Source organism: Quercus suber, unplaced genomic scaffold, assembly GCF_002906115.3.
Source record: "Quercus suber isolate HL8 unplaced genomic scaffold, Cork oak 2.0 scaffold_51, whole genome shotgun sequence".
Taxonomy (NCBI): domain Eukaryota; kingdom Viridiplantae; phylum Streptophyta; class Magnoliopsida; order Fagales; family Fagaceae; genus Quercus; species Quercus suber.
Window position 1 is genome coordinate 1,858,009 of NW_027069516.1, and position 17,082 is coordinate 1,875,090.

At 33.3% G+C, this 17,082-nt stretch overlaps 1 protein-coding gene across 5 annotated transcripts in view; it reads right to left on the minus strand.

The window, feature by feature from the left end:
- Window positions 1-379: 379 nt before the first annotated feature.
- LOC112018559 (two pore calcium channel protein 1A) overlaps window positions 380-17,082 on the minus strand; it is a 32,974-nt gene continuing 16,271 nt past the window's right edge. For 3 of the 5 annotated variants that reach the window (XM_065771945.1, XM_065771944.1, XM_065771947.1), the window contains 15 exons: window positions 15,291-15,352; window positions 13,400-13,472; window positions 10,981-11,046; window positions 10,737-10,880; window positions 8,362-8,419; window positions 7,347-7,454; window positions 7,036-7,099; window positions 6,466-6,634; window positions 5,970-6,034; window positions 5,658-5,748; window positions 4,600-4,686; window positions 3,607-3,684; window positions 1,254-1,291; window positions 1,049-1,154; window positions 380-837 (listed from right to left, as the gene is read on the minus strand). In XM_065771945.1, the coding sequence (XP_065628017.1) occupies window positions 1,070-1,154; window positions 1,254-1,291; window positions 3,607-3,684; window positions 4,600-4,686; window positions 5,658-5,748; window positions 5,970-6,034; window positions 6,466-6,634; window positions 7,036-7,099; window positions 7,347-7,454; window positions 8,362-8,419; window positions 10,737-10,880; window positions 10,981-11,046; window positions 13,400-13,472; window positions 15,291-15,352 (1,188 nt within the window). In that variant the 3' untranslated portion in view covers window positions 380-837; window positions 1,049-1,069. Of the gene's footprint in view, window positions 838-1,048; window positions 1,155-1,253; window positions 1,292-3,606; window positions 3,685-4,599; window positions 4,687-5,657; window positions 5,771-5,935; window positions 6,035-6,465; window positions 6,635-7,035; window positions 7,100-7,346; window positions 7,455-8,361; window positions 8,420-10,736; window positions 10,881-10,980; window positions 11,047-13,399; window positions 13,473-15,290; window positions 15,353-17,082 lie in introns of those variants that run through there. The other 2 variants (XM_065771946.1, XM_065771948.1) reach the window with 2 other exon arrangements.

Below are 17,082 nucleotides of genomic sequence, written 5' to 3' on the forward strand. Positions count from 1 at the left end.
TACGGGACTATTTAACAAAAAATTTATACTTCCATCCCATAAAAAAAATCCCACATGGCAGAATCTTAAAAGAAATATTGTACCTAAATCTTGCCCATTTGGAAATATTACCACACCAGCTAGCTACAAACTTTATAAGGCCCTCATCATGGGTTTGACTTGATATAATAAACCATTAATTATTTTTAAAACCAAAATTATATAGCTCAGTTAGTGAATAATGGATCAAGCACAACATCTTTGAATATATAAGAAGTTGGACCATTTTCCAAAAAGTTAGACAGCCCACTTTATAATTTGCATTCAAATAAAATAAGATTAAGATGCTGGATAGCATAATGTAGGCATACAAAAAAGGCTGTGGCATCCGCATATGGCATTATGTGAATTTCCTTTCCCTTTATTCTTTATAGGCTTTGCGTAGTCTACCCTCAAAAGTTGAAACAATAATCCCTTCCACTGCTAAATATACTTTCCTCACATGTACAAATTATAATACAATATAAAACTATAACAAAAACAAAATGTAGTTGCACAACTTCTTGTAATCGAACTCTGTACCCAAAAAAAAAAAAAATTGAAGGGGGGGGGGGTTGGGGCGCCCTTTTGGAGAACATGAGCTGTGTAGGCTAACTGAAATTAAGCTGCCCGCCAAAAAGGAGAACCTAGTACCAATGGCATGAAAAACAAAGAGTGTGTCTGCTGCTCACTATTTAAAGCAATTGCATGGTTCCTTCCGGGACGAGTCACTTGAAACAATTCTTTTGCTTTGCTAACCACTACAGAGTAAAGGCTAAATACCCCAAAGCAAGGGCAAAACGGCTTCAGAATTTTTCTCTATAGTTCACAGAGACATAAAATGGTAACAGGTTAGCTATTGCAATGGAAAGCAAAAAATTGTCAAAAGCAGAGTTACAATGAGAAATTTGTGAAGTTCTAACTTGTAATTCACAATAGCAAATCCAATGGGAAAACAAAATGTCGCTTTTCAGTCTTATAAAGTGATCAAATCTTGGTAAGAAGATTTTGTGAGGTCTAGTTCAGTTACCACAAGTAGAATGAAGCAAATCTATGGGTTGGGGGGCTCTTTATCGAGCTCTGCACTCAACATATGATGAAGAAGGAGATCAACCCTCTGACTCCGTGATTTTATACTGCACCAAGCCAAAAGAACAAGATAAGGTAGCTGTTAACGTCCAAAAATGGATGCAAATAGAGCTTTCCAAATCTTTAAACTAGTTCACCATACATACCCAACAGATCGTCGACGATCCTTTCTGCCTTGTACTTCCTAGATTGAAAAGGTAATAAAATAATTATATGATTTAAATATTTTCATAGAACTACAAGTATAAACTGGTGAGGGGATCAAAAACATTGGAGACTATGGTGACAAGAAAGAAAGACCGCCACAAACAACAACCAGTTCAAAGCAAGAAAAACTCTAATTATGGTCAATAAGATTTCATTTCAAATATTGAGGGTTGGTGCAGCTTAAATATATGATGGTAAAAAAAAGTATTAAAAAAAAGAGGCTCCTACTAACAACAACAGACGATTAGTTTAGGAAATTAATTCTAATGGAGGTGATAAGTTCTGTGGATAACAATAATGATTTATCTATTGCTAATAAAAAGCAAAGAAGCCATTACTCTGCCAGTTTTGTTTTGCAAAAATATAGATATCAAGTAACTTTCAGAACATATATATGGCAATGCTCAGCAATGTGGGCAAACTTCCATCTTAATCATTTCTGAAGCTTGAATAGATAACCTAACATGGTCCTATTAACATCATTGAAGATCTGAGCAACATGCAAAACAACCTGACTTAGGAAATAATTGCAATTTCTTTAAAACTTTTGAATTGCCTGCACTATCTCTGCAGCATTGTCATACAAGTGGATTAGAGGCTGTTTAGATGCTTTTTTTTTGTCACTCAATTTCCGTCACTCATCACTCATTACTCTAAAATACCATGTTTGTTTGGCACCATCACTCACATCTCATCACTCAATATTTTTCACACTATTTGTGGGCCTCATATTTGTCACTGCTGCAGTTTTTTTTTTTTTTTTTCCAGTACCCAACCTCACCGAACCCAGTGAATAAAATAAAAATAAAAATAAAATAAAAAAAATAAAAAAACCAGAACATGAAGACCGAACCAGTGCAAGAAGAAGGAAAAAAAAGAAACCCAGAACAGACCAAACCAGTGAAAAAAAAAAAAAAAAAAAAAAAGACCGAACCAGTGCAAGAAGAAGAAGAAAAAAAAAAAAAAAAAAAAAAAGAAGAAACCAGAACAGACCGAACTAGTAAAAAAAAAAAAAAAAAAAAAGCAGAACCAGTGAAAGAAGAAGAAGAAAAAAAAAACGAACAGTCAACCCACCCAGGAGAAGAAATGAAAAAAAAAAAAAAGTCAAAAGGTGTGGCTGGTACTGTTTGTGAGTCTCTCATGTGTGTTTAATTACAAAAATGTCATTGAGTTATGAGAATTGAAAACTGAAAACAGCCAAAAGTTGTTTTCAGTTTCCACAACTCAGAACTCAAAAATAGAGAATTGAGTATTAGGAACAGAGTTTTGAAAACAAAAAAATTGTGCAGGCAAACGAGTATTTTGCTATGGGTCCCACCATTTTTGAGAATTGAGTTATGGAAACAGAGAATTGAGTCATGAAAACTAATGAACCAAACAACCTCTTAATAATCCAAATTAGTAGGAGGCAAATCAAGAGGTATCCTGAGCTTGTATGCACTAAACCCATGTAACTTTTCAAAAAAAAAAAAAAAAATGTTCCTTTTAAATTGATTAGTTAGATAGTTAATGAAAACCTAGAAATGACAAGTTAGATGCAAAAATCAAATCATGATGTGATATATTTTTTTCTTGAATAGTGTCTTCATCTTAACCAATTATAGGACTTCACAACCCAGTGACATGATAATCAAACAATTTTCAAAATATATTTATAGGTAATTACAAAATAAACCCCAGAGCTTGGTATTAGCGTCAAACTAAACGTAAAAGTTCTTATTGCACTAATGTCAACCCTATAATCTTAAAAGTGTTACAATGTGCTCTTAGTAAGTTTTTGAATTTGTTAACTAAAAATAATGGAAATCCATATAAGTTGTACTTAGAATTTATCTAAGCAATAAAAATTCTACACAAGAGTTGCAGATGGTATTTTGGCACAAAAAAAAATTCAGAGTTTATTTATATGTAAAACCTAATCAATAAACACAATTTAATGAGGATGCCATCATTTTGTAAGTTTGTACTGTCATTTTATTGTTCATGTGAAAAGCCTTTAGCCTCCAAATAGCTCTCAAGTGCAGTTTGCTTGAATTTCCAATATCTCTAGTTAATTAAACCTCAATGAAGATCTAGATTGCAACAATTTTGAAACTAAAGGGTGGATATTGATGGAATGAGAAACTCAAGAGTTAATTTGAAAATCACCCTAGAATTATAGGAGGATTTATGTAATTTTCTTAAGTGAAAGGGAAATCATATATCTGCATCATGCTCACATTTTCAAGAGATGGACCTGGCTGCATAACTTTAATTTTCTATTGCAATAATAAGTGCAGAACAGCTACCAACCTTATTCTGTTCTTCAAAATTTCCTGATGACTCGAGTTCCATTTCAGCAAAGAATGCCTCCAATACAAAAGCTACAATCTGAAATAACATGAAAAACAAACTCTAAAGTTAATCTTCATTTGTTTGGGTAATTAATACAGAATTGTTTTGAAAAGAGGAACACATCATGTCAACAGGACATTATAAAGCAAACCTAAAGGAATACAATTCACAAAAATTGCAACCTAAAAGAAGTAGAATAAATAAACTCTACATTAGAACAGATTCTAAAGCCCAATTCAAACTACAACTGCCTAAAAAATAATGATATCAGATTGATAACCGATAGCTCAATATCATTAAAATGTATAATTGTTTCTTTCTCTCAAAATTACCCACATTAAGCAAAGGGGCATCTTTTCCAAGCAGAGCTTCTTCATTTACTAAACAAATAAATTTAAGATTAAGACAACAATGCCACAGCAGCAAAGGCTTCTCATATTCCAAATTCCCGATAAGAAAATCCTTAAAATGTTAAAAGTAAATCATTCTCAACAACCCTGTCTGGAGTCACATGTAAAATCTTTAGGATGGAATCAAGGTCCCTAACTTAGCCAAACCAAAACTTTTCTTTGTTATGGGCTGACCCTTGTGAAGTTACTATGTATGAATGCTTCATACATAAAGGTAATTACTGTCACTCTCTATGTGAATTTTAGCCAAAAAAATACATATTTCAACTTTGGTTTTAGTCAATTACTGAAAATCTGTTTCTGCAGCATCTTATTCAAGAAACGAAGTTGTTCTACCTCATAAATTGCCAAACAATCAAATGGCAGGCATTTTGCTTTTGCAACACATGGAGAAAGGGCCAATAAGCTTTAGCTCAAATGGCACCTCCTTCTCCTGTAGTGGGTTCAAACCACACTAAGTGCTTGTGTAACTTATTAATTTTAAAAAACATATAGGCAACATGGTTGGAAAAAAAATGGAGCAAAAGTTAATAGAACTTACCAAATTTAAAAGCAGTAACACAGTTATTAAGTAGAAGCTGACAAAGTAAGTGAGGCTCCATGCAGTTCCTGTTAATTCCTTGTAGCTCTGAAATGATGAATGGCAATTAAAAGAATGACACAAAGTGTAGGTCACAATTATAGTTCAATTTTAACTAATTGAACCATAAAAGTAATAACACAAGATTAACGAAGAACTGCTAATAACAACTTAAATATGCCTAAACCTCTTCTATAGTCCAAATATTAGTTGTATGCACTACATGCGGTTTATTGACATTTTAAATGAACAGATATTTTGTAGGGTGGAAAACAAATGCTTTAGTGCAAAGCTAGTAACTCTACTGAACCAAAAAAGGATTAAAGCCTTGATGCTGGGACAGACACAATGACGTGGATCATACCAAGTAACTTGAACACTTTGAAGGAGAGAGAATTCATGTCAGATACAACACTTTCCCATCATGGCAGGACATGCATGAACAGAAATGTGCCCAAGAATATGGCAGGACATGCATGAACAGAAATGTGCCCAAGAATATGGTTGCATCTCTGTGACTCATAAGAACCAATTGTCTGATTGAGTTTGGGTTGTGACAGGTTCCCACAAGATTAATTCTCTTACGTGGGAGTTTCTACGAACCATCCACTAGGTGGAGCCTAAATAAAATCCACAGGTCCCACGTGGGATCAAAATGCATGGATTGTCTAAATTCGTGCAATCTTGCGATGCATTACAGATCTAGTGGTTGTAGTTTGCAGATTTCCAATTTGTATTTCAGGTAGGTTCAGAGTAGCCAACCCATTAACAGCTCCCTCATGAAGAACCCCAAATCTTCTGTCAACATGGAGATACTGTCAAGAAAGCCTAGCTTCTCATAATCACATTTCAAATAAAAAAGAGAGAAAAAAAAAAAGGGAAAATCCCAGCAAGCATTCCATGAGGACATAAATCATAGAAGAATAGCCAAACAGACAGTATCATTCACTATTTAGAGAAAGATGATCATTTAGGATAATATAATTCAACAAAAATTACAAATAAAATAGTAGTTATACCTGCATCCATTCATGCCAGTTATTCATGACCAGTAAATTGAAAAGTGTCACCATCCCATTCGGATAGTCATTGAAATTGAAAAGTAAATAGCTGATTTTGCTAAGAAAATTATCTGAAGAAATTGACATTTGTTGCAATTAAATCTTTGTAGAAGCAATAAACAATTTACAAAATGATTGAATATTAATATCTAATAGAATTTTCCTATAATAGCCTTTTATTATCAATATAAAATAGAAAGATATCACAGTCATGCCATGGCTGGATAAAATGAAACCTTAGAAAATAGTTTATTAATGAATAAAGGATACTCATCATCTGAAAGATCAGTCCCGTCCAAACTGGCATTTCCAGCATTGACAATCCCACCAAAGATCTAAAAATTAGAAGAAAAAAAATTGGAGAATGTTTTAACAGTAACATAAATGGGGAAATATTCAATATTATACATGGATATGGCTACCAGATGTCTAAAAGACATGCTGTATCAAATAATGACCTATAGATTAGAATTATCAACCTTCAAAATGTGACTGATGGAACTTTTGAAACTAGGTCTAAATCAATTAGGTATAAAATTGACCCTCCACACTATATATTAAATTTTAAATCTGTGAAGACACATAACAGAAACTTGAGGATTTCCAAACATATGCTGAAGAAAAATTGTGTAAGTACAGGTTAAGACATTTTCCATGTACTTCCATTTAATATAATAGGGAAGCACGGATTGGTGAAGAAAGAAGAAGAGCATCATTATATTAGTCAATTGCTTTCTTTGAAAGCAAGCAGGAGAAAAGAATTTACCTGTACACCAAGAGAGCAATAAATACATAGGACACAAAATATGGTTCCAAGGTATGGCATCAAACTTGGTATAAGGGTTATGAAAGTGGCAATGAAGGCACGGTAACGCTTGACGTACATCAGCAGCCTTATCAATCTTAACATTCTTATGAGGAGAAGGTAGCGAATCCTGTTAACATTAACAAAGGAGAAATAATTGTAGATGAGGAAGTGCTTTAAAAGCTATGATAAACCATAAAATTCCTGTATCAAATTTATCAACTTAATGTTCTGTGGACATCAGAGGAAACACAGGTCTGTGGTATGATCATTGGTATTTTCCTATAAGAAACTTGTAAATATCATTAAGAAGTATCCTACATTGACAGCAATTTGATGAAGTCAATGGGGAGGTCATGTAAAGATCATCCAAAAAATTGTCATCATGCCTAGACTAAGAAACTTATATTCTTCAAAGATTTTCATATTATGTAAAAACTCAATAGCAAAGAGTTAGGACAAACACAGTGAGGGAAAATGACGAACTCTCATGTAAAGAAGAAAAACATTTTTAAGAAAAATATTCCCTACCATTCGCCATTGGAAAGGAAAGTAAGTCCTTGAGGGGCCACAAAAGTCAAGGTTTCTCCAATAACTACAAACATAAGAATCATCAATCAATAGTAATATAAATGGAACAGACAATAACCCAAACCAAAGAAGTAAATGATGTTTATTCCATATAATAATCAAAAGGGCCAATTAGCAATAGCAAAAGTTGTTTCTATAGACAATTCCATTTATCAAATTTAGCAATATTGTTATGATGCCTATAAGATTGATTTGTAAAGAAATTGCAATAAATAGTACTACAAAGGGATGTTATTTTCCAATCTGATTACCTATTATCCAAGTGATCATAAAATCAAAGCGGTTTTGGCCATCCCTCCAATAATTCTCAAATCCAAATGAATATATTTTTAAAGCCATTTCCAGCACATATATCCAACCTGTGGGATAAAAAGACAAAATAAGAAAAAGAAGAAGAAAAAGCCACCTATTAATTTCAGAAACAGAAACTAAGATTAGTCTATATAGCACACATAATTTGGAGTAATTAGACCAAACAGGTAATAAAGAGCAACTTATATCATTCAATAAGTAGGGTTTCCTATGCTTATTAGAATTAGGATTTAGTATTCCTGTATAAGCAAACTATTGTACTCCTTTCAAGGAGATGCAATTTCGATGAATCAAAGTTTCTTTTGGTTTTTTGTCTGGTGCAAACTCCTAGTGGTTTTTTTTCTCACATGGTGTTGACTCCAAGCAAGCCTAGGAGCTGATTCCTAGGTTCCTATCCTTTATTTTAATTTTATTGTTCCAAAGTTCTAGCTTGTCATGCTTCAGTGTGTTTCTCATCTAGCATTCATATGTTGCACTTTCCCTCAGATGTGATCTAAAAGACCCTAAGCATAGCCTTGGTTCAAATATAATACACTTATGCTTCCGGCTCGTGCCTGAAAGGGTATCAACATTCAGGAAGGCCATCAATATTGGTTCCAAACATCAATGCTGACGGTTAGAACAGAATTGACCATCTCAATCATTGAATATATACATAGTTATGATGGATCATTTCAAGCTCACGTCACTGACATAACTACCAAGGTCACTAACTGCCTTTTTAATATATTAATCCACTACAAGCTAATTGTAACAATGAAAATCCTTTAATGGACAATTTTAGCAGCCAACCATGAATGAGGCTGAAAAATCTATGTTGTCTTAATTTTCTGAATCTACGACTTACATCAACTCAGAAGCTCACCATAAACATCTTTAGACTATAGACTGTTAGTTTAGCAATAATTCACACATGTACATATGAAGATAAATTGATCCTCAGCAAGCGCTTACCAAAGACAAACTCTACCTCTTGCCACACCTTTTGAGCAGAATTATTTTCTATATCAAGCTGCAACAAAATAAGCGTTCCACATTAGCACGATTTATAAATGTCAAGATAAAGATACATGAGCCACTTGCCAATTAATTGTTCTAGATCCAGTAATCAAGAAACCAAAAGCACAACTCTATTACAAAAACGACTCTATTAATAGTTTGGAGTGCCATTGAGTATCAAAGTGTTCAAGAAATGAATTTAAATATTTGATTCTTGGTTCTGTCAGATTTTTTGTTTTGACTTGCAAGAAGGTCAAAGAGTATCTCCATTAATGGAGCATTGATTAGAAAGGCTTCCTCAGTATTTTCTAAGAACATTAGAGGGAAATATTACTTTTCATTTAATGCCAAAAGATTCATATTAATGGGCTCTCTCTCTCTCTCTCTCTCTCTCAACATTGATTAGAAAGGTTTCCTCACTCCTTTCTGAGAACGTTAGGGAAATATTACTTTCCTTTTAATGCCAAAATACCCCTATTCATGGCCTCATCTCTCACTTTAGTAAGTGTGCTGGAGCCTTTCATCATCCTAAAGAATGGACATTGGTATTATAGTTTGAAACCAAATAGACCAGGTATCAGATGGTAGACATATCATCAATTTTCTTATTCTAAAACCTAACTGAAAATGATGACATGTAAAGAGTAGTGGAAATGGCTGTTCTTAAGGTAAATAAATCTGGAACACTAACATTATTCCGGATGTTGACCAAGAATTAATTGACAAAAATGTCTGGTAGAATATTTCTGACATCATATGTGCAATTAGCACTTAACTAGGTGCCTTTGTTGGTTAACATGTAAAAGCATTCCTCTTCTAAGACTCGATTGTTGTGGGGTCTGGGATTTAATCATTCAACAGTGACACATCCACAGTTGACAAAATATGGGAAAAAAAATTACCCAGCATTGGAATCATGGGCAACTAAAGCTGCAAACTCGTTGCAATCTAGGCTAAAAAAGGAGTACAATTTAGAGGACGCTTTAGCTGAAAATGGCATGATCAGTACTTGATGTCATGACGCTTACAACTTGTTTATTAATTTGTAGAAACAAGTAAAAATTCACCAACTATCCTAGGAATATGGAGAATTATGAGGATGTAATACAATTTTTCCAAGAAACTTGCAAATTATAATAATAATCATCATCATCATCATCATCATCATCATTTACTTCTTGTTGTCAACCTTAGTACATTATTACACATTTACCCCTTACTATGGATATGTTTGGTAGACTGTAATAGACACTGTAATATAACAATTATTTCTATGGTTTATCTATTCTGTAGTTTAGTTATGTTTTTATTACAAAAAATAGTCATTCTCTATGAATGACTATTTTTTAAAAAGAGGAATAACTTTCATCTCTAAATGGATTGTAATAGCTTTTCCTTAGTAGGTGACTAGGTGTACTAATTTCTAAAATTAATATGTACAAATTTTCCATATACATATAACAATTACAAAAATAAAAAATAACCTCTCTCAAATTTAAAAATTATTCCTTTTTAGGAAAAATAATTGAATAACTAAGATATTTTCTAATGTTACAACTTACAATCAAATGTATGAATATGTTTAGCTATTTCATTACAATACCTTTTATTTCTAGTAATAAAGATTATCATCACTGTTGTAACTCCATTCAGTGTGCCAAATATGCCCTATGTAAACACTACTTATAGCAATCATCATCCTCATTTTATCTCATTATCTTTAGTATCTACGGTTATTCTGCCAGTATAAAACCCTAAAACAAAGAATAATATACATACTCAAAATAATAAATTCACAGAGACATGTTTAACACTCTGTCCATAATAAAATTGACAGTTGCATCTATCTCCAGAAATTGTGAATTCCTCTTTCCCATTTGGGCAGTTAACAAAGATCCCCGAAAGCTGCTGCCTGTTGAAAATGATCTCAATTCCATTTGCATGGAATAATTAAAAGGGGTCCCCTCAGGTATGGGGTAGGGGAAGGGGGCTGGGAAAGCCAATCAAGAACCAAATGACAAACACCACAAAAAAATAATTATGACCATTTGAATTCTATTTCATTTGAAACATGCAGTGATGGAAAAATAAATTATTTTTACACCACAATGATGAACTTTGACAACAAATAGCATCTAGAAATTACATCCTTATTGAGTCAATGCAAGTTTATTCATAAGCACTAAGATCATACCACAAGGCATCAAACAAGAATATTAAAGCGAACTTTAATTCATAAATATCAAATAAATCCAAGGCAATGAACCCTATATGTTGACCCCGCCACGGTGGCGTGTAAAGCACCAGTTCTATTAAAATAGAGGTCATACCATTGTTTCCACAATAACAGCAAACAGATTCAGTACAAGAATGAAGGATATAATGTATCCAAATCTAGGACTCCGCACAAAGCCTTTCAACTTTTTAGAGCAGGGTGAATTGTAGACTGATGGAAAATATTCAAAGCAAGATTCCTGCAACCAAAATGCATAGTATCAAAGATGCAATATAAAGCTCTTTGTCACTCAAAAAGAAGCTTACTAATGTTTCAGATCTAGGGCGTTTCGGACTTACACACTCTTCCTTCTGGAATTTTAGAGCAATGGCATTGCAAAGGTCAGAAAATTCATTTAGGTTGATCTACAAGTCAAAAGATGAAGTTCAGCAAACAAATCAGAAAAATACACATACAACAAATGATAGTAACCATAACATTTTTCTTCTACAATGTCCATCTCTAGTAAAAAACAATTTAAAATACAAGGAAAAGAAAAACCAAATTTTGTTGTTCTTTCAAATTATGAGGTTGCACTACTTGTAATCCTGTTGGCCAAAAATAATCTGTTTACCACTTGTAATGATTTGCATTCTAGAATTGTTTTTGTTGAAAGATAAATGATGTGAGAACATTGAATCTCAAGCAAAGGCAAAAAGGGTCATGCAGTGGTAAGCAAATGGTAGACTTGTGTGAATGATGAAGCAAGTTGAGTCATCACACTATTTTATTTACCCTTCCAGCACAACTAGAAGATCAAAATTTAATATCAGGGTGTCAAAATTTTATTTTATTGAAGCCTCCATGTTAGGAAGGAAGAAAATGAACGAAGCAAACAGAAAGGAAGAAACATTAGTAGATAACTAGTTTTCATGTTTTGTATTTGGGGAAAAAAAGAATGAATAAGTTTCACCTAGCCCCACTATGTATCATCCAATTGATCCAAAATTCAGGAAGAGATCGAGGATCACAGCAGGATCCTATCTGATCTCTCTTAACACAGGACTCAGATTACCTTACTCAAACAAAAGGATAATTCTTCAGAATTAAATATTCCATTTGGATTTATTATGGGGAGGCCAAATAATGAGATGAACACAAAGGGTCTTTGCAATTTCACCAATTTATCTACATCATATATCAAAAAAATTAATACAAGGGTATAATAATAATTAAAATTCTCTTTCTTCCTTATAATAATTCTCTTCTAACAATCAAGGGCAAGTTTCATCCTTCTTCCAGGCTTCCATCCCCAGTACCAGACAAGGGAAAGTGACATCTCTATCTCTAACTTTGTCCTTAAGACATTTTAATTCTTATTACAAAACAGAAAAATTTAGGTCCCACCACTAATCAGTAATCAGAAAAGGCTAGAGATCAATAACATATAGCAAAGTGTTAATTCTCGATGTCTAGGATCTAGGCAAGAATGGATAATGAAACTCTATCATAAGGTTAGAACGTATTTAAGGATCACCTTTTTTTTACTTATTTGGATGTCTAGGCAACTAATAATTTTAATAAAATAATTTGATCTAGTTACTAAGCACTAAAAATAAACAAAGTTCCTGAAAGGGGGTGGGGTGGGGGGGGATATGCCCCCAGCATTTAGGTTTTTGAGCATAAGGTGCATTAATATTTAGATGCAAAATATTGTCTAGGAACCAACAGTATAAACAACAAATTACAAAATTAAACCAAAAAAAGTAAATCTCACATTCTCTATCCCTATTATATTATAAATAAAAATGATCTAAAGTAATAACTAGAGCATAATACATCTCAGTCCCAGAAGGAGACAATGCAGGAAAGACTACAAAGGGTTATGGAAGCTGGTTCTCAAAATTGAAGTCTAGGCCATGCATACTTCCCAAAAAGGTTATTAAAATTGAGATATCATAACAAATCTAAAATGTAAAAAATGCAATGGATTAAAGAAAACCTAGGCATGGAAGAGCAATACTCACCACAGTGGTAATGGTCAAGCAACCGTGTTCCAGCAGAGAGAGAGAGTGGCATAGCAACAAATCAGACAGAGAATGAAAAGATAGGAGGGCGAATGTGTACGATGAAAAAGTTATACTTTGGATAGTCAGAGAGTATTAAATGGGGTATCATTGTCACTTTTGTAAAAAAAGTTTCCTTTTTTTCTTACTAATCCAAAAAATTAAAAAAATAAATAAAATAGAATAACTATCCTGGTCTTGGGAATGTGAATACCCACAGTTTTTCAAGTAAATCCATATTCCTATAGAAGTGGGGTTTTATGGGGATCCAAATTCCCTTGAGCTATTTGCATTCCAATAAGGAATCTTGAAAGATGACCCAAACCAAATGCCTTCCTTCTATGTATTTCTAGATATGGGAGGCAAGGATATTATCTTGCCTAAAATGGAAACAAAATCTGCTTGTTATGAAATACAAGAAGCACTCTAAAACCAAAGTGTATTCTTCCTTATATTCATAAAAATTACAAACTAAGCATCGAAGTCTTATGTGAATTAGTAGGTGCTGTATACATTTGCTAGCAAACATATCCATGACACCAAAAACAGAAATGATTAAATTTAGCAAAATGACTAAATGAAAATTTTTTACACCAATGATGGATTGTTCAAACAGATGACAAAGAAAAGTTTTGAACACTAATAAAAAATAAAAATAAATATCACTAGAATTTAGTATAGTCTAACGAAGAGCTTAAGTAAATGGACATACCTTGAAATCATGACTATCATCCAGCTCATCAAATATCAACTCAAATTCTTCTCTTGATATTTCTGGCAAAGTCCTACAAGAAATATATATAAGACATCCTTCAAGATTCACAAATCATCACAAGTGACATGGCACAAACCAGAACAATGCAACAACAAAAGTAAATAACTAGAAACATAAAGATAGAGAAACTATGAGTCAGCACCAGACTTTCTAGTAATCAGCACCTAGCATGAGAAAACTTCTAGACTCAGCACCTAAGGTTGGTTGGAGTCAGCACTTGGGGTTGGCTAGAGTCGGCACTAGACCATTGGGATGATTTCAACTGAAATTTTGTTCATCAAAATAATCCTCCTCAAAAAGATTCCAACACCTTGTTATATAGACTACTAAAGTCTAACTAACATAAGTAACCTTGATTGACTTATTACAAAAATACCCTAGACTAAATAGAAATACTAACAAACCTAATTTACTACTAGGGCCTAAAATAAAATTCAATTGACTCCTATAAGAAATAAAACTAAATTAAAATAAATCTTTGTTTGTGCTTCCCACATCAACAAGCTAGCAGCACAATTAATGAAACCTATGATAAATACAAGAACCTTGATTTTATACAAAAAGCTGATCTCTTGAGGAAAGAACCAATGCAACAACATTTGAAATGCACAGGTTAATAGTTTCTTTGTTAGATCATAGATCCAGTGATGAAAAAAGGATTAAAATGAAGAGTAGTTCTTTTTTTAGATAAGAAATAGAAATTCTATTTATAAAGAAAAGGCACTTTGTGTTCATGATGATGAACACATAGTGTTTAAAACAATTACAAGCAAATCAAATAGAAATTATAGCAAAATATTGGAAATCAGAAATGGAAGTAAAATGCGTAAAACCCCAAACCCGAGATCAATCAAACAAAATCCGGATTAGCAAGGACTACAGATGATCTATAGAGCTCATAGCATCCTCAAAAGTGGGGCTGTTACACTCCCATCAAACTAACCACATCAAACATGCTAATACCAAATTCCAAACATTTGAGGAATGCTTCCCCAACCAGTTCTGCCACCTAAGCAGAAAAGATGCTACCTTTTCTTGCATCACCCACTGAATCCCAAACATCAGGAAAACTTCACTCCACTAAGCATGAGAAAACTCGCAATGAAGCAAAAGATGCTCTACAATTTCCCCACAGCATTGACAGTTGACACATGCAGCACCAATTAACTAGGGGGAGTCCCCTCTTAACAAGGTTATCGATTGTAAGAATCTGGAGCTGCTGCCCATAAAAAAGACAACGCCCTTTTAGGGCCCTTTACACTCCTAATGCTCTTCCATGGGAAAGAAGCAGTAAGGCAGCCAAAAATATAGTTATAATAGGAACGTACGACCCTATTGTCCTTTCTCTTGCAACTTACCATGGACAGTATAGTAGATTCCAAAGAACTTATGGTTCCCACCTGCAGCACTTTTAAAAACATTGAATTAACATACTATATATTTTTCTGCCCACGCCCAGACTTTTTGGGTTATCTACTTTCTACTAGCATGCAATGTTCACACATCCCTCTAGTAAAAGATGAAAGAAAGAAGTTCCGAGCAGAAGAGATACAACACAAAGTGAAAAAATATTATCAAAAAGTCAAAACCAAACGTCTGTATAAAATTCCATTGCCCCATGCTTTTTAGGGTGTCATTGTATCCTAAGACCATTTTTTTTTTTTTTTTTTTTTTAAGAGAGAAGGCAATTTTGCGTAGGGCCATGTTCAGTGACACAGGAGCCTTCCATTTATTCCTATAAACCAACAGAATTTCAGAAAACATTCAACAATGTACGATAAAAGAAATAGCTACTAAATCATGTTAAAGATAGCGGTGCCATTAATACCTGTACTTATTCAGTTCCTCAAACAGTCGAATGCATTGCTCTTTATCAAGAAATCCATGATTCTGTTAAAGCACAAAAAAGGGCCAAAAAATAAATAAAAATGTAATGTCAACAATAACAAATGCAACTATATTTAAATGTATAAAAAAACTACCCAAAATCATTATGATAAAAAAATTAAAAAAAGAAGTCATGATGCCATAAAACAAGGATGACAGCACAAGGGCTGTATTTTGAAAAATAAAAACGGGGGGGTTGGGTGGGGGTGTTATAACTCATTCAATCTAAATATGAACTCATACATACTATAAATTCAGAGGGCACCAGCATGTTAATGTCTATTAATATGTCAATGGATTCAACAGGTGTTGTCAACTGTCTTTTATACAATACACAAACTTGTTAGATAAATAATGTCATTCAATAAACTCCATGAAACCTTTTCCTAAGCTCCATCAACTACAGCCACAAACAAGGCTCAAAATAAACTCTTAATTTAATATTTGTAATTGAGATTGGCATGCCTCTCCTACCATTTATTTCTGGCTAGGAAACAGACTGTTGTGACAATTTCGAAATAAATGTCTTTCAAACACCTTCAGCATTATCACTCACGAAAATCAACACTTGTCAAAGAAAATAGAATATCCAGTTCCAAGGCATGACATCCACCAATTTTTTCTTCCTTCTGTTTTAACTATAGTTTTCTGAAACACTATCCAAAGTTTTCTCATCAAGTGACTGGACACTCTGTACCATTCATTTAGCTTTCATAAACATTCAGGATCTTACATTCAACTCAACTCACCTAAAAAGACTACCAAGGTATTCATCAACTCTAACTAGAGCCACATCCTCTATCATATTCTTGGAAATCGTATTTTAGCACAACTTCTTGAATCTATCCATCTCCTCTTGGGCCTTCCTCTTGCCCTTTTGCTCCCTTCAATTTTGAAACTCACTCTATACCAAGGCATTCATTATTTGTCATTGCACATGGCAGAAAGAGTTACCTTATCCTTAAATCTAAATGTTATACCAGTGAAACACAAGGTGCTTTGAACTTTGAACTCCTAACCTCAAATGTTGAGGTACTTCTATAAGCACCAAGGATGACACAAGAGGCTATTGAGGGCTCAAATAAAATTTCTTCAAAAACTTTTATTTATATATATATATATATAAGTAATAGAAATTCATTAAAAAAGCACTATCCTATTACAGGGATGTATACAAAAGAATGGCAGAAAAACAAGAAGAAACAGAGCATTTAAAATATATAAAAATAAAATAAAATAAAATAAATAAAAAACCTAAACGACCGAAAGGTAAATCATCTAAAAAGCCCAAGAATGTAGTCATGGAGAGGGTATAGGAATTGTAAGTCCACTCATATAACGTTTTTAAAAAGAGAAATTTAAGATGTGGCTAGGGAAATTCCTTTCCCTAAAAAGTAAGGGGATTTCGCTCTTTCCAAATATACCACATTAGGCAAGAAGGACCTGTCATCCAAACTTCCCCACTCATAATTTTTTTTTTTTTTTTTATAAGTAATAATACTTCATTGAAAATAAAATGAACGAGTAAAATGAACCAACATACATAGATAGTGTACTACGGACACAGCAAAAGTCAATCAAAAAGATGCATGAAAAGTACAACTATCAAGTAAATCAGACAAAGAAGCAAAGTATAAACACTTGGAAGAAATTATTCACTCAAAAAAAGTTTTGAGGAATAAAAGCTTCAAGTCAGGAATCAATCTCTCACTCCCTTCAAAAGTCTAAGCATT